General features: G+C 37.2%; 3 protein-coding genes across 8 annotated transcripts; 1 reads left to right on the forward strand and 2 right to left on the reverse strand.

The window, feature by feature from the left end:
- Window positions 1–455: 455 nt before the first annotated feature.
- Window positions 456–7233, forward strand: LOC112758520 (pentatricopeptide repeat-containing protein At5g04780, mitochondrial). Of its 6 annotated transcripts, none has more exons than XR_011874037.1 (5): window positions 456–833; window positions 2092–2277; window positions 2487–5645; window positions 5951–6030; window positions 6127–6629. XR_011874037.1 is itself a non-coding variant. In XM_072220051.1 (3 exons), exon 3 carries the CDS (start codon window positions 2730–2732, stop codon window positions 5523–5525), a length of 2796 nt encoding a protein of 931 aa, XP_072076152.1. In that variant the 5' UTR covers window positions 456–833; window positions 2092–2277; window positions 2487–2729; the 3' UTR covers window positions 5526–6629. The 6 variants fall into 6 exon arrangements, 1 of the variants encoding a protein (XP_072076152.1); XR_011874039.1 differs by lacking the exon at window positions 5951–6030 and adding an exon at window positions 6031–6072 and having other exon boundaries at window positions 6208–6339; XR_011874040.1 differs by lacking the exons at window positions 5951–6030; window positions 6127–6629 and adding an exon at window positions 6868–7233.
- A 4592-nt stretch (window positions 7234–11825) lies between these two features.
- Window positions 11826–12881, reverse strand: LOC140180061 (uncharacterized). Its single transcript, XM_072220452.1, has 2 exons — window positions 12776–12881; window positions 11826–12226 (listed from the first exon to the last, which is right to left on the reverse strand). Exons 1-2 carry the CDS (start codon window positions 12879–12881, stop codon window positions 11826–11828), a joined length of 507 nt encoding a protein of 168 aa, XP_072076553.1.
- Window positions 12882–15539: 2658 nt separating this feature from the next.
- On the reverse strand, window positions 15540–16925 carry LOC140180062 (uncharacterized). The gene is made up of 2 exons (XM_072220453.1): window positions 16538–16925; window positions 15540–16420 (listed from the first exon to the last, which is right to left on the reverse strand). The coding sequence occupies exons 1-2, from the start codon at window positions 16923–16925 to the stop codon at window positions 15540–15542; spliced, it is 1269 nt and encodes a 422-aa protein (XP_072076554.1).
- Between the last annotated feature and the right edge of the window lie 6890 nt (window positions 16926–23815).

Raw genomic sequence — 23815 nt, forward strand, 5'->3', positions numbered from 1 at the left:
CGCTGTTCGTCTCACCCTAGCCGCCCGTCGCGCCGCCCTCCTGTCTCACCTGGTCGTTCGCTAATCCTCTTGGTTCGTCGTGCTCGAAGATCCCCCCTTAGTTCGCCAACGCGAGCATCTCCAGGTCCTGCTCCGCAGCTCTTGCCCGTCGTCCGTCCGTCGTGTGCCTTGGCAGCTCGCCAGTGTTCTTCGCCAGCTCGCCGTCGTCGTCACCAGCTCTTAGTTTTTATAATTTTGGTTTTTCTATATATTTTTTTGAGTATATACTATAGTTCTAAAAACCAGATCAGACCGATTAGTCGGACCGTGAACCGATGGTATTACCCCATTCGGTCTTCCAAAAGAAACCGTCAATGAAAAAACCATGCTAAAACTGTTGACCTGGATGGTTCTCGGTCGGTTGAACCGAACCGATACCCATCTTAAATGACACCGTTTTGATATTTAATTAAAAAAAAAAGGGAAAGGGTTTGCCGTTCTGAGTTCAGTCTTTCACTCTCCTCTCCCTCACGCAGCTCTTCCAAGTTCCAAAGGTCTTCCATCGCGCCGCCGTTCGTCTCACCCTAGCCGCCCGTCGCGCCGCCCTCCTGTCTCACCCGGTCATTCGCTAATCCTCTTGGTTCGTCGTGCTCGAAGATCCTCCCTTAGTTCGCCAACGTGAGCATCTCCAGGTCCTGCTCCGCAGCTCTTGCCCGTCGTCCGTCCGTCGTGTGCGTTGGCAGCTTGCCAGTGTTCGTCGCCAGCTCCCCATCGTCCGTCGCCAGCTCGCCAGTGTTTATCGCCAGCTTCCCGACGTCCGGCGCTCTCCCTCAAACCTACTACCCACTCCGGAGGTAATGCCTCGAATGCTCAGTCAGTGGCTCAGTTCTCAGTGTTTGTTCTTGGTTGATTGGCTTTGCTGAGTTTGCTCCCTGATGATATTTTATTCGATAACTCTGTTACTGTCTTGATGCTTGATGATAATTTGATAACTTTGTTACTGATTCACTTCTCAATCTTGATTTTTTTTTTCTTTCGTTGTTAAATTTTCTTGATGATCAATTTTGTCCTCGTTCAGACATTCAGTGCTTTTTTCTGTTCTTAATCATTGTGCTGAGTTTGTTAAAATTGGGAAACTTTGTTAATTGTTGTACTTGCCTTGTTAAAAACTTAAAATTATGTTAAAAACTTTGTTAATCTATGTTAAATCTTGTCAGTTTTTGTCAAAGTTGTTAATTGTTGTGCTAACATAAATTGGCCAGTTTTGAAGTTAATTCAATAAAGAAAAGCATAAATTGAATTAGTTAGTTAATTCAATGAATTTTTCTTTCAATCATGGATGATAGGGTCAACCAAAAAACACTCATTTGTGCATCTTTTGATTCTTCTGTATAAGTTTTTGCGGATTTTTTATGATTGATGAGAAATTTTCACGTTGACATTTTATATTTGGATATTTTCTTTTGTTATTTGACTTTTGAGTTTGTACTTTGATAACATCATAAGACATTGGTTGTTATAATACTTTAAATTTGAATGATATTTTAAGATTTATGTTAGACTATAATTATATTTTAATGTATTTATTTATATTCTATTTATTATTTTATTATAAAATAGTTATACCAGTTGAATTACGGCTGAACTAATAAACCGATAAATTAATAACAAAAACGGTTCAATTTTGAGAACCTTGGTATATACCCAAATAAGTCCCTAAAGAATTTTGTGTTGGATTTTGTTGTCTCTAAAATTTTTTTATTGCATTGAGATCTCTTAACTTTAGAAAAGTAAAATACATAAGTCTCATCTTAATTTTTATTTGGACAAATAAATTCTTAAAAGAATATTGAAAGAACCTATATATCTTACTTTTATAAACTTCAAGAACCTCACTTCAACGTAACGACCTAAAACTTTTTAGGATCTATTTGGGTAAATGCTCTTTTTTTCCCCCTCTCCATAGTCCATAGAAACGAAGCGTCCCCTCCCTCCCGGCCTGAGCAGTCACACTCACTCAGTCTGAGGCTGAGTCTCCCTTCCCTCCTTGCAGCCGCCCATCTCTCAACCTTTAGCTTCCTTTTTTTCCTGACTTTTGCTTCTCTTTAACAGTGACGCCCGTCTGCCAGTGTTTTGCTGCCCTGAACTGCATCAACATAATTAGCATGCCCATTGTTGCGTGTTCTGCTACTTTGCCGATACCCTTGAACTTGGTGGTGCTCTTCAATCTGGAAAACAAAATAAAAAATAAAAATAAAGTGGCCAGGCCGCACCTCAAGTTTTCATCTTTGCTTTCCTGTAAGCCAATTTACCCAATATTTGATATTGAAGTTCGTGTTTGGCATTCATTCATACTGTTTTATCTGAAAGTGATTCGTTTTCTGACCCAACCCAACATTTGATTTTTCTTTTTGTTAAAACCATATCAATTCTATTAATACACAGGGTTGAGGATTGGAATTGTGGTTTTTGTGTGCATCTTGATGAATGTGATTGTGTTGGTGTAGGATAAGGAAGAAGAAGAATTATAATTCAGAAGAGGAATTTGAGAAGAAAATAGTTCATTTCATCACTTTTCGTGAAATTGTAACGCTAGTGTTTACTCTTATTTATACTATGTTTACTTAGAGGTAATCTTATTGTTGTAACTAGGCCTTGCCCAATTATACTAATTACACCATCACCATTTTGGTTAGTTAGACACCAACAACTACCTTGTAGGTTTACAACATTCATGGAACAGTGTTACTATGGTGTCAATGAACAGAACCCGTCTAAGGCTTTGGTATATTAAATTTTTGCCTCACTCAATTTTCCAACGCTTGTACCTCCCGTTCAAGAACCCAACCATTCAAACCTTTGTTTCACAAGCCGCTGTAGATTTAACATCTCAATACTCCACACAACCCTCAATATCCTACTCCAACCTGTTGTCTCAATGTGTTGCCACTAAGTCCCTCCATTTAGGCATGGTGGTCCATGCCCATATGATCAAATTTGGGTTTTCCAACAACCAAAGCCTAAAGAACCACCTTGTGACAATGTATTCCAAGTGTCACCATTTTGGGGTTGCCCGTAAGTTGGTTGATCAAAGTGCTGAACCAGATTTGGTTTCTTGGTCTGCTTTAATATCTGGGTTTGTGCAGAATGGGCTTGTTAATGAAGCTCTTTCAGCCTTGAGTGACATGTGCATGTTGGGTGTTAAGTGCAATGAGTTCACATTCCCTAGCGTCCTTAAGGCATGCTCCATCAAGAAGGACTTGAACATGGGCAAGAAGGTTCATGGGATGACTGTGGTGACAGGTTTTGATTCTGATGGCTTTGTTGCTAATGCTTTGGTTGTTATGTATGCCAAGTGTGGGCAGCTAGGTGAGTCTAGGAGATTATTTGGCACAATAGAGGAAAGAAATGTTGTTTTGTGGAATGCCTTGTTCTCCTGTTATATGCAGAGTGATTTCTATGTCGAAGCAGTGGATTTGTTCAGGGACATGGTTCAGAGAGGAGTGAGGCCTAATGAATTTAGCCTTTCGATCATATTGAATGCCTGTGCTGGACTGCGGGATGGTGGTCTAGGAAGGATGCTTCATGGGATTTTGCTGAAGTTGGGACACGATTCAGATCAATTTTCCAAAAATGCATTAGTTGACATGTATGCAAAAGCTGGGGAGAGTAAAGATGCTGTTGCTGTTTTTCGAGAAATTAAGCACCCTGATATTGTGTCTTGGAATGCAGTTATTGCTGGTTGTGTTCTTCATGAGTGTAATGATTTAGCTTTGATGCTTTTGGATGAGATGAAAAGCTCTGGAACTTGTCCTAATTTGTTTACCTTCTCGAGTGCTCTAAAGTGCTGTGCTGCAATGGGGTTGAAGGATTTGGGCAGGCAGTTACATTCTAGTTTGTTAAAGATAGATACTAATTCAGATTTATTTTCTGCAGTTGGGCTAATAGACATGTATTCAAAATGTGAAATGATGGATGATGCTAGAAGAGCTTTTGAACTGATGCCAAAGAAGGATATCATTGCATGGAATGCTTTGATTTCTGGTTACTCACTTTGTGGTGATGACTTAGAAGCAGTCTCCCTTTTTGCTAAATTGCATCATGAGGATACAGATTTCAACCAAACTACTTTATCAACTGTTCTCAAATCCGTTGCCAGCTTGATGGCAATTAAGATGTGCAAGCAACTTCATGCACTTTCCATCAAATATGGAATTTATTCTGATTTCTATGTAATAAACAGCCTACTAGATGGATACGGAAAGTGTAACTACATAGGTGAAGCTTCAAAAATATTTGAAGAACGAACTTGGGAAGATTTGGTGGCTTACACATCAATGATAACAGCATATTCTCAATATGGGGATGGAGAGGAGGCTTTGAAGCTATATCTGCAAATGCAACATGCAGATATCAAGCCAGATGCATTTGTCTGCAGTTCTCTTTTAAATGCTTGTTCAAATCTGTCTGCGTATGAACAAGGGAAACAATTACATGTCCATACCATCAAGTTTGGATTTATGTCTGATATTTTTGCAAGCAATTCCCTGGTTAATATGTATGCAAAATGTGGAAGCATAGAGGATGCTGGTCGCGCCTTTTCTGAGATACCAAAGAGAGGAATAGTCTCATGGTCTGCAATGATTGGGGGGTTGGCTCAACATGGCCAAGGTAAACAGGCTCTTCAGTTGTTCAGTCAAATGCTTGAAGATGGTGTGCCGCCCAATCATATTACTTTAGTAAGTGTTCTTTATGCATGTAATCATTGTGGGTTGGTAAATGAGGGAAAGCAGTATTTTGAAACAATGGAAGAAAAATTTGGTATTAAACCTACACAAGAGCATTATGCTTGTATGATTGATCTACTTGGACGATCAGGGAAATTGAATGAAGCAATGGAACTCGTAAATTCCATTTCATTTGAAGCTGATGCCTCAGTTTGGGGGGCGCTTCTTGGAGCAGCAAGAATCCATAAAAACGTAGAAGTTGGTCAGAAAGCTGCAGAGATGCTTTTTGGTCTTGAGCCAGAGAAATCCGGTACCCATGTTCTCCTTGCAAATATATATGCATCAGCAGGAATGTGGGAAAATGTTGCAAAGGTTAGAAAACTTATGAAGGAGAGCAATGTAAAGAAGGAGCCTGGAATGAGTTGGCTTGAGGTCAAAGACAAGGTATATACGTTCATTGTTGGAGACAGAAGTCATTCTAGAAGTGATGAAATATATGAAAAACTAGATGAATTGAGTGATCTTCTAAGTAAAGTTGGATATAGGCCCATCATAGACATCGATTTACATAACGTGAACCAAAGTGAAAAGGAGAAGCTATTATATCACCATAGTGAGAAACTTGCTGTAGCCTTTGGTTTAATTGCTACATCACCTGGAGCCCCGATAAGGGTGAAGAAGAATCTACGAGTTTGTGTTGATTGCCACACCTTTTTCAAATTTGTATGCAAAATTGTGTCGCGGGAAATTATTGTCAGAGATATTAATAGATTCCACCATTTTAAAGATGGATCATGTTCTTGTGGTGATTATTGGTAATATCACTAAAACGACTCATTCTTCCATTGTCACAAGATTCACGGATTCTTTACATACGCTTCTGCTATTGTTTTATAACCAAGATAGATGCGCCAATTGAAACAGCAGAGATGATATAAGGTATCTTATTCTCATCATATCCTTCTTAATTTTAGGATTAGTGTTTTCCATAGTTTTAGCTAATCACCTACTGTAATGCCTCTATGAAGAGGAGGAATCCCTGTATATTTGTAGCAAATCGATCATATTTTTCATTATTCCATCTCATATTGATTAATGACTTGACTTTCATCCTTGTTTCTGTTGTTCACATGGAAGCAACTTAGACATTTTTTTTTTCTTTTTTTATTTCTGCTAAATTGATTCTCTATGTTATTCAAATTACTTAATTTTCAGTGTTCAATGAACTTGACACCATTTTGCAGCTTGAATTTTTGAGCGTGTTCGGTTGCCTTGCTAGAATTGCTTTGCTGGTCTTAATAGTTCATTATTTGCTTATGGACAGGTTTCCCTCCATTAACATTCTTCTCCCTTGTTTTCTGTTCTGGTTCGTTTTTTTGCCCGCTATAGTTATGATTTTGTTTTGCATTAAACTTATTAGACATATCATAGGAAGACCTGTACATTATACAATATGGCATCCTGCTGCCCAAGTGAAACCTCATGCATTTTACCATCATAGAGAGAAGACCCACCTGACAAGACCAAAGGGCCAATTTTTATCTAGGAGCTGCATCAAAAACCAAATGTCGATGTGGTCATGACTCATGAAAAGGGGCTGCGTTGGTGCAAAGGCTGGCTATGGGTTCACACATCAAGGAATTGTGGCAGTGAGAAGTGGCTATGATGGAGGTGAGATTGAAGGAGGTGGAGGCCAGAAAGCCACTGGCAAAATGCTCTCATGATGAGGATATGTGAGCATTGGCCTGTTTTTCCGTTTTGGGGGGTTATTTTACTAATTATAATGTTGGATATGAGACGATCAAAATTTCAAAAACAGTTGTGGGCCATGATGAATGTCTACAAGGATTGTTGGTTTCTTTTTTTATTTTGTTCCTTAAAAAAGTATACTTATGATAAAATGAAAACACAAGTAATTCCTCATCTGTCTTAGTTGGAACTCTATTCTGAAAATATAGCATTGGTTTATTCAGGAAAAATGGCTTCTTTCTTCGGTTGCTAGTGGCTTGTCGTATTTCATTTGGAGTTACCGAGTTAGAGAGATCAGGAAGGGGGAACCCAAAATCTTACTTTTGAAATATTTAGAATGTGTTTTAGTGAGGATTCAAGTAGGAGGGAGAAATGCTAACTGATTGTGGTGTTGTCAAACATATGTTTTCAGGTTGGATATGCTACGCAGAGAAGCTTGGGTCGTTTCTTTTACCAAATATTTCAGAATGATTCCTCCAGTTATGAGACCTGGATTTATGATCCGAGATGTAGACTTCAGATGAGTGACATAAATAGAATAGAAGAGCAATGGGGAAGCCTACATTGAATACAAAAAATCATCTAATATGCAAAGTTAATTTGGAAAACAAAAAGCAAAATTTACAGATATATCTTAGACCATCTCCAATAAGGAACTTATTTCAGTTCCTATTTATGGCCTGTCATAAAAAATAACTTTACATCACCTTTTACGTCATAAACAGTAAATAAGAATTCAAAAAAACTTTCTCTTCTCCATTAGGAGGAACTAATTTTAGTCTCTGTTATGGTCCTACTTAATTAATTAATTAAAATATTTAAAATTAATGTAATTATTTGTTTTCAAAAATATTATTTAAATTTATAAATTTAAAAATAATTCACTATTAAAAGATATTAATATTAAAAAAATTCATATATAACAATGATATACAATATATAATTTGGAATTATACTAATTTGTAAAATTACTTAATACAAAGAAAAACATAACTAAGGTCTATAATTGATGACAAGAATTGTAAAATTGGCATGTGTTCAATCAATTCCTCTTTCAACTGTCTATGGTGATGTCTATTTTAAAGTTGGGCATTTTTTAAAAAAAATTAATGGTATAGTACAAAATCTCTCTTCTAGTTGAGGTTGTGATAAAAATATTAATTATAATTTAATATTTCTTCGTTAGGTGTAAAAATATTAATTTATTTTTTATGTAAATAAAAATAATTAATTATAATTTAATATAATAATATACATAATATTTAGAATAATTACCCAAATCAGTCCCCAAGAATTTTAGAATCGGACATTTTAGTCCCCAAGAAAAATTAATACACAGATGACAGATCAATCCCCAAGGTTTTACTTCGACAGACAGTCCCAGTTCATTTTTTGGCAGAGTAATTACCCAGATCAGTTCCCAAAGATTTTAAAAACGGACATTTTAGTCCACAAGAAAAACTAATGTACAAATCAATCCTCAACGTTTCTCTCTGTTAGACATAATAGTGATTCGTCCAAAAATAAAATAAAATAATAATTATTATTAATTACACAATAATATTGTACATATTTTTTGTATTTTTTTGACAAAAATAATGATAAATTTATTCATTAAATATATATATATATATATAGTCACTCAATAATAATAATAATAATAATAATAATAATAATAATAATAATAATAATAATAATAATAATAATAATAAAGATTATTTTACAAAAGATTCAAGGTTAAAACCATTTGATATTTTTGTATTTAATATAATCAAAAGATGTCATATGTAAAAAAAATATATATGTTTGTATTAAAAAATATGTATTAAAAGAAAATATTTTAATTTAGATTTATATTAAATACATATTTTTTAAAATAGTATATCTTTTGATTATATTAAATACAAAAATATCAAATAGTTTTAACCTTAAATTTCTTGTAAAATAATCTCTAATAATTTTATTTATTATTATTATTATTATTATTATTATTATTATTATTAATTACATAATAATACTGTACTATAATTTTTTGTATTTTTTAAATAAAAATAATAATAAATTTATTCATTAGATTCTTATATATATATATATATAGTCACTTAATAATAATAATAATAATAATAATTGATTCGTCCTTGTACTGGAGTGGCCGAGGTTTAGCGATTCTAAGCAGGCGACTGTCGGAGAGGAAGGGCTACACGTCGGCTGGATCGAACACCGCGGCAGGAATACCTGCAAAAGATACTCCGACGCTCAAGTCAATAATGATCTTCAGTGAATCAGTTAAGTAAAGAATAGAAGATTGAGAATGGAACCTGTCCTTTAGCCGAGAATATTAGTTCGGCTTTATAGAAGTTGTTTTACCCGTTTACTGTGGATAAGTCCGAGTTTGTAGGTTGGTTATCATATTCTGTTTTGGTGATTAGGTTTGTTGAGCACGTTTCCTATTTTCAAATGAGTGAGGCCGATCTTATCTGTTCACGTGCCGAGCTTTCCGGGCGGCCGAGGATAGTGGTGATGTATCATAGCCCCCAAGCTTGCCTTGGTTTGGACAGGACTAAGGCGAGCTTTCGAATCAGGGATGTCACAAGCCTCGGCCGCTGAATCGTTGCCGTGTATGTTCCTTACAGCCCCCAAGCTCGACCTGGTTCTGTGCAGAATGTAAAACGTTTTCGTATGTAGTAATGGCTTCGTTCTTCGCGCCATTATGACACGATTGATGTGAAACGTGCTCCGTTTTCCGAGGCACCCCTGTCCGTTGGATTTCTCAGTGAGTTAATGCTTCTCTTTTTTAACAATCTGGATTGAATGCAAGGGGTTTAATAACCGTTTGTTTTATAGAGGTTATCTTTTGTTGTACTTCTCTTTTCTTTCAAACTGCTGGGTTTTGGAAAAAAGTTTATTTCTCTTCCTGTCTGAAAATGAGTAAGCAAGGTCAGTGTTGATTCTTCCCTGCTTTTCTTCTTTGCTTTCTTGCTTTCTCTTTCGTTGCCCTTGATGGAGAACTGTAATGTGGGTGACCCATATGGTTGGGTTGATGCTAGGGTAAAAGAGCGTGTGTCTCAGTTCGATGATGAGGAGTCGGTGAGGCTGTTGGGGTCGAATATTTGGGTCAGAGATGGTAGTAACGTTAGGATAGAGTTATTACCTTGCGGGAGGGATGACCGGGTCTGTGACCGATTAAATGATTGGTCCTTCTTCTACATGTATAGCTGTCTGTTCACTGAGCTGGGCGTGAAGCTTCCCTTTACCGAGTTTGAGTGTGGGGTTTTGTATTGGTTAAATTGCGCCCCAACCCAGCTCCACCCTAATTCTTGGGGTTTCGTTCGGGCGTTCGAGATATTGATGGAACTGTTAGATCAGCCGCCGTCTTTCAGGCTATTTTTCTCTTTATTTCAAGCGAAAAGGGTGAGTCGGGGTTTGTGGATGAACCTTAGTAGCTATCCTCGTCGGGCTATATTCGGTTTATATAAATCTTCGTTTAAAGATTTCAAATCCATGTTTGTAAAGGTTAGAAGTGTTCCTGAGGAATTCCCCTTTTATTTGAACGAGCACTTAGTCGAAAGGTTCCCTTTATTTTGGTGTCCCGAGCCATATCAAGCACTGGACGTAGATGATAGGCTTCTTGACGATGATATCGTGATGGATTTCTTGTTTAAGTCTTTGGGTCCAAAAGGTTTGTTGTCGGTTGCTGAAATGTTGAAATGGGATACTGATAGGCAGGCTGTGTATGAGCACATAGGTAATTTGTTTTACTATGTTTGTTTTACTTTTTTATTTTGACATGTCCCTCCTGATTTGATTATTATTGATTTGCAGCCGAGAAAGCTCCTGCTGTTACCACTGCGGGTTTGAAGTCTTACTTCAACCAACACAAGAAAAGTGAGAAGGAAGTTTAGGTCCTACTGCTGCGATGGTTCAATATGGCCCCGTGCAGAAGTCTAAACGGAAGAGAGGACAGGTGAAAGGTGGTCTCGCCGAGGTATTGGACAGTAAAAGAGAGTCTTCAATGATACTGCAAATGGTTGAGTCTACGTATGAATCGCAGAAAAGGCTTTATGGATATGATGAAAATGAGCATGCTAGATCTTTATGGGCAAAGATTTACCCTTTTAGTACTATGGCTGACGAGCTTTGCTATTTTCCGGATGACATGAAGATGATTGATGAAGTGGGTCGAGCTGGTGTTAGCCGGTTTCTTCAGGTATAACTAACTGTTGCAGTGTTGTGCATGGTGTTCTTGTGATGTTGTTATTAATTGTTTTCTTTTTGTAGGTGATTGGTGCTCGTATTGTGGCTATTGGTAGGGCACAGGAGCTCGCTTTGGGTTGGGAAGAGAAGGAAGCTTCCCGTGTTGAGGAGCTGTCTGGAATCATCCAGGAAAAGGAGGGAAAAATTGCTGAGCTATCTTCTTCCATAGAGAAGAAATAGCTGGAATTGGCTGAGGAGAGGCGGCTGCATCAGGCGTCTTCTGAACGATTGAAGACTATGGGGTCTGAGAATGATCAACTTTCTGCTCGGATTAAAGAGTTAGAGAGTGGAATTTATGAGGCTTTTGCTCAAGGTTTTGAGCGTGCTGTTTCTCAGGTTAAGGTGCTCTACTCGGAAGCCGATGCTTCGAGGCTTGATGTTATGAAGGTGGTCGTGAATGGCCAGCTTGTGGATGACGAGGCTGCTGCTGGAAGTGATAGTGAGGAGTCCAGCATTGGTGATAAGGCAGATTAGGCCTTTATTTATGCTTTATTTTGTAAGCTCTATATATGGCACTTTGGCCTTAGAACTTGTATTTAACTTGTTTGTTTTGCATTTTGGATAATTCCGAGTATTATTCTCGGTTGTGATTTTTTGGTTTCCGAGTATGGAGCTCGGTTTTATGGTGACTGTTTAGCCTTTTATAAGATATGATATTTTGGCAAAGTTATGATAACAGTAAGGTTTTGTTTTGCAATAGCAATGGTGTTTACGTAATGAAGATGGTCGTCGACGGCCATTTTTTTGATGATGAGGTTATCAATAAGGAGAGTGGTGGCTCTAGTATAGGTGATAAGGCGGAGTAAGCCCTTACAATTTGTTGTAAAAACTTGATTTGCTTTTGTTGTTTGGATTTTTCCGAGTACTATGCTCGGCGTACATTTTTTTTAGTTTCCGAGTATGAAGCTCGGATTATTTTGACTGTTATTGACTGAAATATCTGCTAGCTATTATGATAACATAAATGTTTTGCTTGCAATATAAGTGACATTTATATAATGATTTGTGGCGTCCGGCCTCGTTAAAACCCTCTCCGAGTAAAACCCATGTGTTTTGGGAAAAAACCTTCGAAGGGAAAAAAGAGTACCATCATTCGCGGATTTACAGCATGTGTCATTATTGATATTCCCTTAGTGAGGAGACATTCCATGTTCCTGGAAGTTGATCTCCTTTAAGAGTTTCTAGTTTGTAAGCCCCCTTTCCGAGATTCTGGAGAACTCGGAAAGGTCCCTCCCAATTTGCTGCTAATTTGCCATGTGCTGGAGTTTTCCGAACTTCTTCTGTTCGCCTGAGTACAAGGTCTCCTTTATTGAAGGACCTATGAACTACTCTTTTGTTTTGTCTTCGCTCTATGAACTGTTTCCTGGCTCGTTGCTTTATGGCTGAGATGTCTCTTTCTTCTTCCACAAGATCCAGCTCGGCTGTTCGAGCTTGCAAGTCGTTCGATTGATCATAAAGCTCGGCCCTTAAAGTTGGGACGCTGACCTCTACCGGGATCAGTGCTTCTGCACCATATACTAGTTTGAAGGGAGTTTCTCATGTAGCAGATTGGATGCTGGTATTATGACTCCATAGGATTTCTGGAATGAGGTCAGCTCATTCTCCTTTGGCCTCGCCGAGCTTTTTCTTTAAGCCTTGTAAGATAATTCTGTTAGCTGATTCAACTTGCTCGTTAGTTTACGGGTGCTTGACTGAGCTGAAATGATGTTTAATGCTAAAATTTGTTAAAAAGGCAGCAAATTTATGGTCTGTAAATTGTCTTCCATTATCCGAGATTATCTCTCTTGGGATACCATATCTACATATAATGTTTTTCCATAGGAAAGATCGCACTTTTTCTGCCGTTATATGTGCTAGTGGTTGTGCTTCTATTCACTTAGAGAAATAGTCTATTGATACTAAAAGGAACTTTACCTGGCCTGGCGCTTTCGGAAAAGGTCCGAGGATATCCAATCCCCACCTATCAAAAGGCCAGCTTACCTCTATGGTGTGGAGTTCTTCGACCGGGATCTCTGAGAGGGTGGCGTGCTTTTAACAATTATCACATGCCTTGACTTTCGAAATACAGTCCATTTTTATCGTCGGCCAATAGTATCCTGTTCGCAATATCTTCGCTGCCAGTGCTTGGCCGCCGATGTGGTTTCCACAAACCCCTTCGTGCATTTCTGCCATAACGTCTTTGGCCTCATCGTTGCTGATGCATTTGAGAAGTGGTTGGGAGTGTCTTCGCCTGTACAGGGTATTTTCGAGTACTGTGTAGAAGCTTGCTCTTCTTCGGAAGAGCGCTAAGTTCGACTCCTCGTTTGGTATAGCACCTGTGTTGATGTAATTGAGAAAAGGTGTTCTCTAGTCTGGTTCCTGCATGATGCTTAATATTGTGTCCTGCTCAAATCTTGGCTTGTTAAGTGTTAGTTGGGACAAGGCCGGTGTGTTTTCCGCCTGCCTTGTTGTGGCTAGCTTGGATAACACATCGGCTCTGGTGTTTTGTTCTCGGTTTACATGAATAATATCAAATTTACTAAACTTTGAGATAAGATCCTTTGTTATGAGCCAATATTTCTCTAGCAAAGGATCTTTTACCTGGTACTCGCCCTTGATTTGATGTACTACCAGTGAGGAGTCGCAGTAGACTGTTATTTGAGGTATCCTGAGTTGTTGGGCGAGCTTCAGTCCTGCTAGCAGAGCTTCATATTCCGCTTGGTTGTTACTCGCATTGAAGCGAAACTGTAGTGATTGCTCGGCTATCACTTTCTCTCCCTCTTTTAGCAGTACCCCAGCTCTGCTTCCTTCTATGTTTGATGCTCCATCTACATGTATACTCCAATTGGCTTCTGTGTGTTGTGTTTCATTAGTCATTTCTGATACGAAGCCGGTGAGTACTTGTGACTTCAGGATTTTTCTCGACTCGTACTGAATGTCGAACTCGGAGAGTTCGATTGACCACTTTATTAATCGTCCGACAAGCTCGGGTCTGGTTAATATCTGCCTTAATGGTTGGTCTGTTCGTACTATGATTGTGTGGCTTTGAAAGTAATGTCGCAGTCTTCTTGCCGTAGTGATAAGTGCCAATGCTAGCTGCTCTATCTTCGGATACCTTGTTTCTGTTGGTTGTAGTACCTTACTAATGAAGTATACTGGATTTTGCTTTTTTCCTATTTCCATCACTAGGACCAAGCTTATGGCATGGTTAGATACTGATAAATACAAATACAACGGCTTACCTGCCTTTGGTCTCTGGAGTATTGGTGGTGATGTTAAGAGCTGTTTGAGTTCCATAAAGGAGTTTTCACATTCCTCCGTCCATGTGAATTTCTTGCCCTTAGAGAATGTCTAGAAGAAATGATAAGATCGGTTTGCCACTGTAGGTAGGAAACGTGATAGGGCGGCTACCCTCCCTGCTAATTGCTGGATTTCTTTTACTATCTTTGGGCTTGTCATGCTCAGGACTGCATTGCATTTCTCTGGGTTGGCTTCTATACCTCGTGAGGTTAGTATGAAGCCGAGGAATTTCCCCCCGTGAACTCCAAAGGCACATTTGTCCGGGTTGAGCCGCATGTTATAAGCTCGGATCTGGTTGAAGACTTCTACCAGGTCGTCACAATGTGATCCTTGTGCAGGTGTTTTTGCCACCATATCATCGACGTAAATTTCCATATTCCGACCTATTTGATGTTGGAATACTTTGTCTATTAGCCTTTGGTAAGTTGCTCCTGCATTCTTTAAAACAAAAGGCATCACCTTGTAACAAAAATTTCCATGTTGTGTTATAAAGGCTGTTTTGCTTTGGTCGTCTGGGTGCATTAGAATCTGGTTGTAGCCAGAATATGCATCCATAAAACTCAAACTTTTGAAACCGGAAGCATTATCAACTAATTTATCAATGCAAGGTAAAGGGTAAGCATATTTAGGGCAAGCTTTGTTTAGATTTGTAAAGTCGACGCACATACACCATTTACCTGAGTTTTTCCTTACCATTACCACATTTGAGAGCCATGTGGTGAAGCGGATTTCTCTTATGAAACCTGCGCTGAGGAGTTTCTTGGTTTCTTCTAGTGCTGCTTGTTTTTTCTCTTCTCCGAGGTTTCTTTTCTTTTGTGCCACTGGTCGGACTGCCTTGTCAATTGCTAAGTTGTGGTAGATGACTTCTGGGCTTATTCCAGGCATGTCGTCCGGTGTCCATGCAAATAGGTCGGCATTCTGGCACAGTAAACTTATAAGCTTTGTGCGCTCCTCTCCTTCTAGTGCTTCACCAATGTGTGTATATTGTTTGTCATCCGATGTTAATATTACTCGGTGGAGGTTATCCATTGGCTGGGGTCTCTCGCCGAGGTCTTCTCTTGGGTCGAGCTCGGCCAACGTGAGGATCTCTGCAGTGTCGTGTATTGCTTGAACTTGTGGCCGAGCTGTCATGTTTGCTGGGCTTTGTTTCAGACTGACATTGTAGCACTGCCGAGCTTCCTGGTGGTCGGCGTACACTGTTGCTATCCTATTTTCCTGTACTGGAAACTTAACACACAAGTGTAACATGGACACTACCGCTTTGAATATATTCAAGGCGGGTCTCCCAATAATAATATTATAAGGGCTATAACAGTCTACTATTAGGTACTGAATACCAATAGATTTTGACATAGGGATCTCTCCCATCGTGGTCGTTAGCCATATGTATCCCATGATGGGGACCCTTTCTCCGGAGAACCCAATTAGCTCTCCAAAAGAAGGCTGTATTGTTTTTTCTGATAACTTCATCTTTTTAAAGGTAGAATAAAACAAAACATCAGCACTACTACCTGGGTTTAGTAGTGTTTTTCTTACCAATAGCTCTCCAACCTATATGGAGATTACTACTGGGTCGTCGAGGTTAGGGCTTGCTGATCTGAAGTCTAATTGATTGAAGGATATTGTGACATCTGGGTCCTTCTCCTTCTTTGGCTGCAATATTCCCTCGATTGCCAGCATCGCCCTATAGCTTCGTTTTCTGGCCGAGTTTGTTTCACCTCCGCCTGCGTATCCTCCTGAGATGTGGCTGATGATTCCTCTTGGCGGATCAGGAGTTGTCTGATCTTTTTTGTTCTTATCTGTCACTGCTTGTTTGTGCTCGTTCCTGTCCGAGTTTGTCCTTCTGGCTTTCTGACCTTCGATATATTTGTCTAAGAGCCCTTGGCGTGCCAGTCTTTCGAGCAGGTCTTTTGCCACGATGCAGTCATCCGTGGTATGGCCAAACTTCTGGTGGAAGGCGCAATGCTTGCTTCTATCCACGAACCTTTGGTCTTGGTAGTTCCCTGTTCGAGCTAGTGGCTTCACGATTTTGGCATTTAGAATCACTTTGATGATGTTTTCTCTCTTGGTATTGAATCTGGTATACGTGTTATATTTTGATGTGAGCTTGAAGGGCCTCTTTGTATCCTTGTTGCCTGGTGATCTGAAAGCTTTTTCCTCATCTTTCCGCTGTGGTTTTTTGTCCGGCTTTTGGGCCTCGCGGAGTTCTTCAATCTCCATTTGACCTGCAGCCCTTTCTCGGAACTCCTCTAGTATTTTTGGTTTTGTTATCGTAATGGTCTCCTGGAATTTGCCAGGTCTGAGGCCAGCTTTGAGGGCATGCAAGTGGACAGCTGGATCCAAGTCTTGGATCTCCATAGTAGCCTCAGCGAACCTGGTCATGTAGTCCTTTAAGCTCTCATATTGGCCTTGCTTGATTGTTCCCAGGTAGTCTGATCCATGGACATATATTCTCGATGTCGCAAATTAATCAATAAAAGATCTCGCCAGCTCCTCAAAAGAGGAAATGAAACTTGCAGATATTTTAGAAAATCACACTAATGTAGTACCATCAAGATAAGTGGAAAAAGCTCGGCAAATCACTGGTTCGTTATTAGCGTCATTAAAGAACATCATGGATTGAAATTTCTTGACGTGAGCTCGGGGGTCACCGAACCCCTTATATGGTTCCAGTGCCGTGGGTAGCACAAAATTTTTTGGCATCTGAAACTTAATGATCTCTTCAGAAAAGGAGTTTTCAAGGGTGAGCTTCTCCTTAGGTGGAGTGATGTTCAGGGGATCTATGTTGCCCTGTGCCGAGCTTTTGGAGGTTTCTCCTTCATGCTTTCCATTGTTCTGTGCGGACAGTTCAGCTATCCTCCGCACCTCTGCCTGGAGTTCGGCTATTTGAGCTAGGAGCTTTGCCTGTGTGGGTTGAGGGTTCTCATTGTCAGCCATGTCCGAGGATCGAGAATCCTGCAAAACAAGGTAAGAAACTAAATAAAATGGATGGTGAGATTAGATATATTCCGGGCCCGCGGTGAGCGCCAAGTGATTCGTCCTGGTACTGGGGTGGCCAAGGTTTAGCAATTCTGAGCAGGCGGTTGTCGGAGAGGAAGGGCTACACGTCGGCCTGGATCGAACACCGCGGCGGGAATACCTGCAAAAGATACTCCGACGCTCAAGTCAATAATGATCTTCAATGAATCAGTTAAGTAAAAAATAGAAGACTGAGAATGGAACATGTCCTTTAGCCGAGAATATGAGTTCGGCTTTATAGAAGTTGTTTTACCCGTTTACTATGGATAAGTCCGAGTTTGTAGGTTGGTTATCATATTCTGTTTTGGTAATTAGATTTGTTGAGCACGTTTCCTATTTTCAAATGAGTGAGGCCGATCTTATCTGTTCACGTGCCGAACTTTTCGGGCGGCCGAGGACATTGGTGACGTATCAACAACAACAACAACAACAACAATAATAATAATAATAATAATAATAATTGTTCCTGTCTAGTAATATAAATCGAGGTACAACTCCTTCTTCCGTGTGTATGGAGCTTTTTAGACGCCGAGCTATACTTCAGCCGTCAAGGAACACCGGAGGAGGTTGGGACCTGCAAAGAAACTCCAACGCTCAAGTTAATAAGAGTAGAAGATGAATATTAAATTACTCAGAATGAATAGTGTACCTCTTTCATGTCAGGAGTGGATGTATTTATAGAATTGTTGTGTGGTTACTTAGTGGGTCTAATATTGTGGTAATTGCTCTTTAGTGAGCTTGTTTAGAGAGATTTACGGAGAGATTCTGTGCCAATTTGGGTTGGCACATAGTTGTTTAATTTGATAGGATAAAGACCAAAATACGTACTTTCCACGTACTCCCCATAAAACACGTGTTTATTTAGTTTTGATCATATTTCGATTTATAATTTTACCTGAGTCGAGTTATAGCTACCGGACAGATCAATAATAATAATAATAATAATAATAATAATAATAATAATAATAATAATAATAATAATAATAATAATAATCAATAAAATTATTAGAGATTATTTTACAAGAAATTCAAGGTTAAAACCATTTGATATTTTTATATTTAATATAATAAAAAAATGTCCTATTTTAAAAAATATGTTTGTATTAAAAAAAAGTATGTATTTAATATAAATCTAAATTAAAATATTTTCTTTTAATACATATTTTTTAATACAAACATTTTTTTTACATAGCACATCTTTTAATTGTATTAAATACAAAAATATCAAATAATTTTAACATTGAATTTCTTGTAGAATGATCTCTAATAATTTTTTTTGTTATTATTATTATTATTATTGAGTGACTATATATATAAGAATCTAATGAATAAATTTATTATTATTTTGTCAAAAAAATACAAAAAAATATAGTACAGTATTATTGTACAATTAATAATAATAATAATAATAATAATAATAATAATAATAATAATAATAATAATAATAATAATAATAATAATAATAATAATAATACTTGTTGTTGTTGTTGTTGTTGTTGTTGTTGTTGTTGTTGTTGTTGTTGTTGTTGTTGTTGGATGGATGGAGGATTGCTATGTCTAATAGAGAGAAATGTTGGGGATTAATTTGTACATTAATTTTTTGGGACCAAAATGTCTATTTTTTATATCTTTGGGGACTGATCTGGGTAATTATTTTGCCGAAAAATAAACTGGGGACTAATTTGTTTGCCGGAGTAAAACCTTGAAAATTGATATGTGTATTAATTTTTCTTGTGGACTAAAATATCTGATTTTAAAATCTTTGGAAACTGATTTAGATAATTACTCTAATATTTAATAATGATTTAATATAATTATTTATATTAATTATGATTTAAATAAAAATATAATTATTTAATTAATTATAATTTAATATAATCATTATTTTAAAGATATACAGAGTCCTGAGGAGAAACTAAGGTTTCTCGAAAGGGAAAGTATGAGGAGCCAATAGAAGTTTTGTATAGGATGTACAATGGAGGTTTAGAGAGTATTAGAGATATAACCATTAGTGTTACCTTTTCTCATCAGCTAAAACTTTTGGGATGAGTGGTATCATGACATGATATTAGAACTCTAGATTCAAAAAGTCAAGAGTTTGATTCTTGGTGAACCCCAAAATCAATTTAAATTTTTGGGAAGATGTTTATTATCCTTAGTATGGGGATGTTCATTTTGTAACTCAATAACTCATTGTACGCATAAATCCTTCTGGCACTACACAGGGCTTCAAATTTTCTCTCATTGGAGATGCTCTTACAACTTGAGCCATTAGAGCATCTCCAACCGGAGAAAATTTGAAGCGCATTTACTGTAGTATCAGAGGGATTCATGCGTTGGAGAGGAGAGAAGAAGAAGAGGATGTTCCTCTACAGAGGGACCTTGTATATCTAATGATAATTTGTCATGTGACAAGTTATCTTTAAAATAAATAATTATATTAAATTATAATTAATTAAATAATTAAATCATATTTATAATTAATGAATAATTATTTAATATAATTATTAATAAATTAATTATAATTTAATTATTTAATTAATTATTATTTAAATAATTATATTAAATTTTAATTAATATTATTTAAATAATTAATCATAATTAATTATACTTAATTATTTTTATTTACATAAAAAATAAATTAATATTTTCACACTTTACAAAATAATTTTTAGTTGGGTTGTTTATTTTTATTTATAAAATTTAAAATGTTAACCACCTTACAAAATTAACTGTTGTGATGTAATATGTTTTATTCGTTTGTGATATATAACTTTTAAAATTAGTCAATATTATTATGCCGTTATTGTTTATGAAAGTAACTGTTATAAAATTAGCTGTTATAAATTTTTTTCTTGAATATTAATATCTTTTAATAGTAAATTATTTTTGAATTTATAAATTTAAATAATATTATTGAAAAAAATAGTAACTACATTAATTTTAATAACTTTAATTAACTAATTAAGTGGGACCACAATAGAGACTAAAGTTAGTTTTTCCTAATGGAGAAGAGATGGATGCTTTGAGTTTCTATTTACTGTTTATGATGCAAAAGCGGGTGTGAAACTACTTTTTATGATAGGTGGGATATAAATAGGGATTGGGAAGAGTTTCCTATTGGAGATGGTCTTAGGAGAATATAATTATTACCTCAATCTTATTCAAAATATATTTGAATAATTCTCCACATACAAGCGTTTTTCCATACAAGTCATTTATATTGACGCGCTTCGAGCCGTTACTGCACGTTCTTCTTCTTCTTCTTACTGCACGTTCTTCTTCCTCTTCTTTTTCCTCCTCCTCATCCTCCTCCTCCTCCTCCTCTTCTTCTTCTTCTTCTTCTTCTTCTTCTTCTTCTTCTTCTCTTTCGTTATCATCGTCACCAACACCACCACTTCCTCCTCGTCCTCTTCCTCCTTCTTTTTCATTGAAATTTTTTCTAGTTATTTTTTCTGTTAGTAGTTTATGATTCTGTAGGTGAATAATGTTTCATTATTGATGGTTTGAATTGAATATAATGTAAAAGTTATGCATTAAAAAAATATATTTTCTGTATTTGCAGTAAATTTGGGTGTAACACGAAGATATTTGGGTGTAACATGAAGATATTTTGGTGTATTTTAAGAATTTTTTGCTGATTTTCACAATTTGAGACAAAACGGCACTGTTTGATTCATTAGAAAAGAAAAAAGAAAACAAAATGTAAAACCTAATTCGATTTGCCCTAAGCTCAGCACTCAGCATCAATGTTCTTCTTCTTCTCGAGTTCTCTTCCTCTCTCACTCCCTCAGCAAAAGAAAAATTCATCACTTGCTCTGTCTAGCTTGTAGCTACCCCTGTGTAACCGCTGCGTCGCTGTTGCAACTTCTTGAAGCCGCCGTCCCTAGTCCCTACTGTGTTCGTCTTCTGTATCGCTCGAAACTGCCATCTGCACTGCAACTCATTTCGTGTCGTTCCTCAGTCGCGTAGCCTCTGTTTTCCCATGCTGGCTTTGTTCCACTGCGCTCCACTCCTTCTCTGCTCTAGTTCCGTCACGCTTCACCCTCCTTTGCTATAGTTTCTCCACGCTCCATCCTCTGCTACTCTAGTTTTGCTGCGCTCCACCCTCCTCGGCTCTAGTTCTGTGGCGGTCCAAGCCACCTCTTCTTCAGTTCTGTCGTGTCTAGCCTTCGGTCGTGCTCCTTCACCTCTGTGTTCTAGAAGGTATTTTTACCGTAATTATTGTTTTAATTGGTTTAGTATTGTTGATTTGTGTTTTTTCTTCTTCATTATTGTTGTTGTCACTGTGGTTTAGGGTTGTTAATTATATTCTTGATTCTGTTATGCTGTTGTTGTTCTGTTGTCTTTAATTTTTTCTAAAACTGTGATTTTTTGTTCTTGAACTTGTTAAGTTGTTAATTTGTTAAATTGTTAGTCTGCTATGTTTTAATTTGCTAAACTGTTTGGTTCCTATGATTTTCTAATTTGCTGTGATTTATATTTTATTATAAAACGATTATTCTGATTAAATAACGATTGAATCAATGAACCAATAGCTAGAATGGTTTGATGATCGGTTCGATTTTTATAATTTTGGTTTTTCTATATATTTTTTTGAGTATATACTATAGTTCTAAAAACCAGATCAGACCGATTAGTCGGACCGTGAACCGATGGTATTACCCCATTCGGTCTTCCGAAAGAAACCGTCAATGAAAAAACCATGCTAAAACTGTTGACCTGGATGGTTCTCGGTCGGTTGAACCGAACCGATACCCATCTTAAATGACACCGTTTTGATATTTAATTAAAAAAAAAAAGGGAAAGGGTTTGCCGTTCTGAGTTCAGTCTTTCACTCTCCTCTCCCTCACGCAGCTCTTCCAAGTTCCAAAGGTCTTCCATCGCGCCGCCGTTCGTCTCACCCTAGCCGCCCGTCGCGCCGCCCTCCTGTCTCACCCGGTCATTCGCTAATCCTCTTGGTTCGTCGTGCTCGAAGATCCTCCCTTAGTTCGCCAACGTGAGCATCTCCAGGTCCTGCTCCGCAGCTCTTGCCCGTCGTCCGTCCGTCGTGTGCGTTGGCAGCTTGCCAGTGTTCGTCGCCAGCTCCCCATCGTCCGTCGCCAGCTCGCCAGTGTTTTTCTCCAGCTTTCTGTCGTCCGTCGCTGTCCCTCAAACCTACTACCCACTCCGGAGGTAATGCCTCGAATGCTCAGTCAGTGGCTCAGTTCTCAGTGTTTGTTCTTGGTTGATTGGCTTTCCTTACAATTATTCAATCATACTCATGAGGGAGACAGAGACATGCAACAGTTATTCAATCAAACAATCATATCTAAAAAAAATTACCTGAAAGTTCGCAGACGCTTTTAGCAGAGCATAAAAGAGGGAGATAGAGACACCGAGTGACCAAGACAGGGAGCAGGGGTGGAGCACTTTCGAATGGGACCAAAACCTAATGTTCTATGCATAATCTTACTCGCTTGGAATGCAATATGCTACTCTTTCCCTTTTCTATTGTTCTTGTTGCTTTGTTGCATTGTCCCTTTAATTAGTAGCCTCCTTGGTTACAACATGAACATGGGATCTAATGCTAAGGGTGCTTCTGACGATCAAATCTCACAGATTCCAAGTTGGAGATATAAACAAGTTCATGATTATCATGCCTTGGATCATTACAATCATGATGATTGTTCTCAAACATTCATCAATGAGGATCAAGTAAGGAATAATGAATTTATTAACTTACCTCTTCTATACATATACATTAAAAGGAACATGTTACAATGCAACTATCTTTTTAGTGTCTTTCACTCAATTGAATAGTTTTTTAAGTTCACTAATAAGTAATTTATAAGAGACATGCTACACATACAAGTCTTATTGGCATACAAGTTTATATAAGTTAACTCTAATTTAATAAAATTCACTTTTATAATGCAAGAAAGAAGAGGAAGAGTTTTGAATTATACAAAACTTATCAATACACATACACAAAAAATTTTTAAACAATACAATATAAATGACTTGTATGTGTAAATAACTTATATATAAAGAATAATTCAATTTATAAATTTTAAAATCCAGATTTTAACTATAAGATTCTATTGGAAAGAGTCCATATTTTTCCTATAATTTTATATATTATATTTTTAAAGTTGGATTTAATAAATTATATTTCTAAAAAAGAAAAAAAATTATCTAATGCTTATATTGAACGTTGGTATTCATTATTAATAAGTAATGAATCAATTTTTTTAGTGTTTATTTTTTTTTTATTTTATAGATTTAATTTCAATACATTAATAATGTAAATATGTTTATCAAAATAATTTATATGTTGATAATAGATAAAAAATAAATTATTATTAATCCTATTCCCATCTATATTATTATTAATTTTGTAATATAAAGTAACAAATTAGTTATGGTCGGTGACTTGGTGTGATGACAGGAGTGTTGCATTTGCTTGAACAGGTACAAAAAAACAAAGAAGAAGTTAGGCAACTGCCCTGTATCCATCTCTTCCATAAAAAATGTGTGGATCAATGGCTAAGAATTATATCATGCTGCCCTCTTTGTAAACAAGGATTACAAAGGAAGCAATAATAGCAGCAGAAACAAATCAAACAAAATTCACCAAGAGAATTTTTAATAATTTTATTCCATATATTAGTTCTTTATTTATTTTTGTTGGTCATATATATGTACACACTTTACACACACGGGTTACTTGAGTGAGAATTTACATGTACAGAACACGCCGCCACCAGTAATTCATATTAAATTGAATATTTAAAAATTGAGATTGCAAGCATAAAACTTCTTGTCTT

Source organism: Arachis hypogaea, chromosome 16 (genome assembly GCF_003086295.3).
Source record: "Arachis hypogaea cultivar Tifrunner chromosome 16, arahy.Tifrunner.gnm2.J5K5, whole genome shotgun sequence".
NCBI classification, from domain to species: Eukaryota; Viridiplantae; Streptophyta; class Magnoliopsida; order Fabales; family Fabaceae; genus Arachis; species Arachis hypogaea.

Excerpts from the sequence above, each read along its gene's own strand:
- LOC140180061 (XM_072220452.1), bottom strand. The coding sequence starts at position 12,881 with ATGGCAGAAATGCACGAAGGGGTTTGTGGAAACCACATCGGCGGCCAA. Across the intron at positions 12,227-12,775 it reads GCCGACGATAAAAATGGACT|TATATGGTGCAGAAGCACTG; the intron begins GTATTTCGAAAG and ends CCTTCAAACTAG.
- LOC112758520 (XM_072220051.1), top strand. The coding sequence starts at position 2,730 with ATGGTGTCAATGAACAGAACCCGTCTAAGGCTTTGGTATATTAAATTT.
- LOC140180062 (XM_072220453.1), bottom strand. The coding sequence starts at position 16,925 with ATGGCTGACAATGAGAACCCTCAACCCACACAGGCAAAGCTCCTAGCT. Across the intron at positions 16,421-16,537 it reads TTTTTCCACTTATCTTGATG|ACTACCTGGGAACAATCAAG; the intron begins GTACTACATTAG and ends TCCATGGATCAG.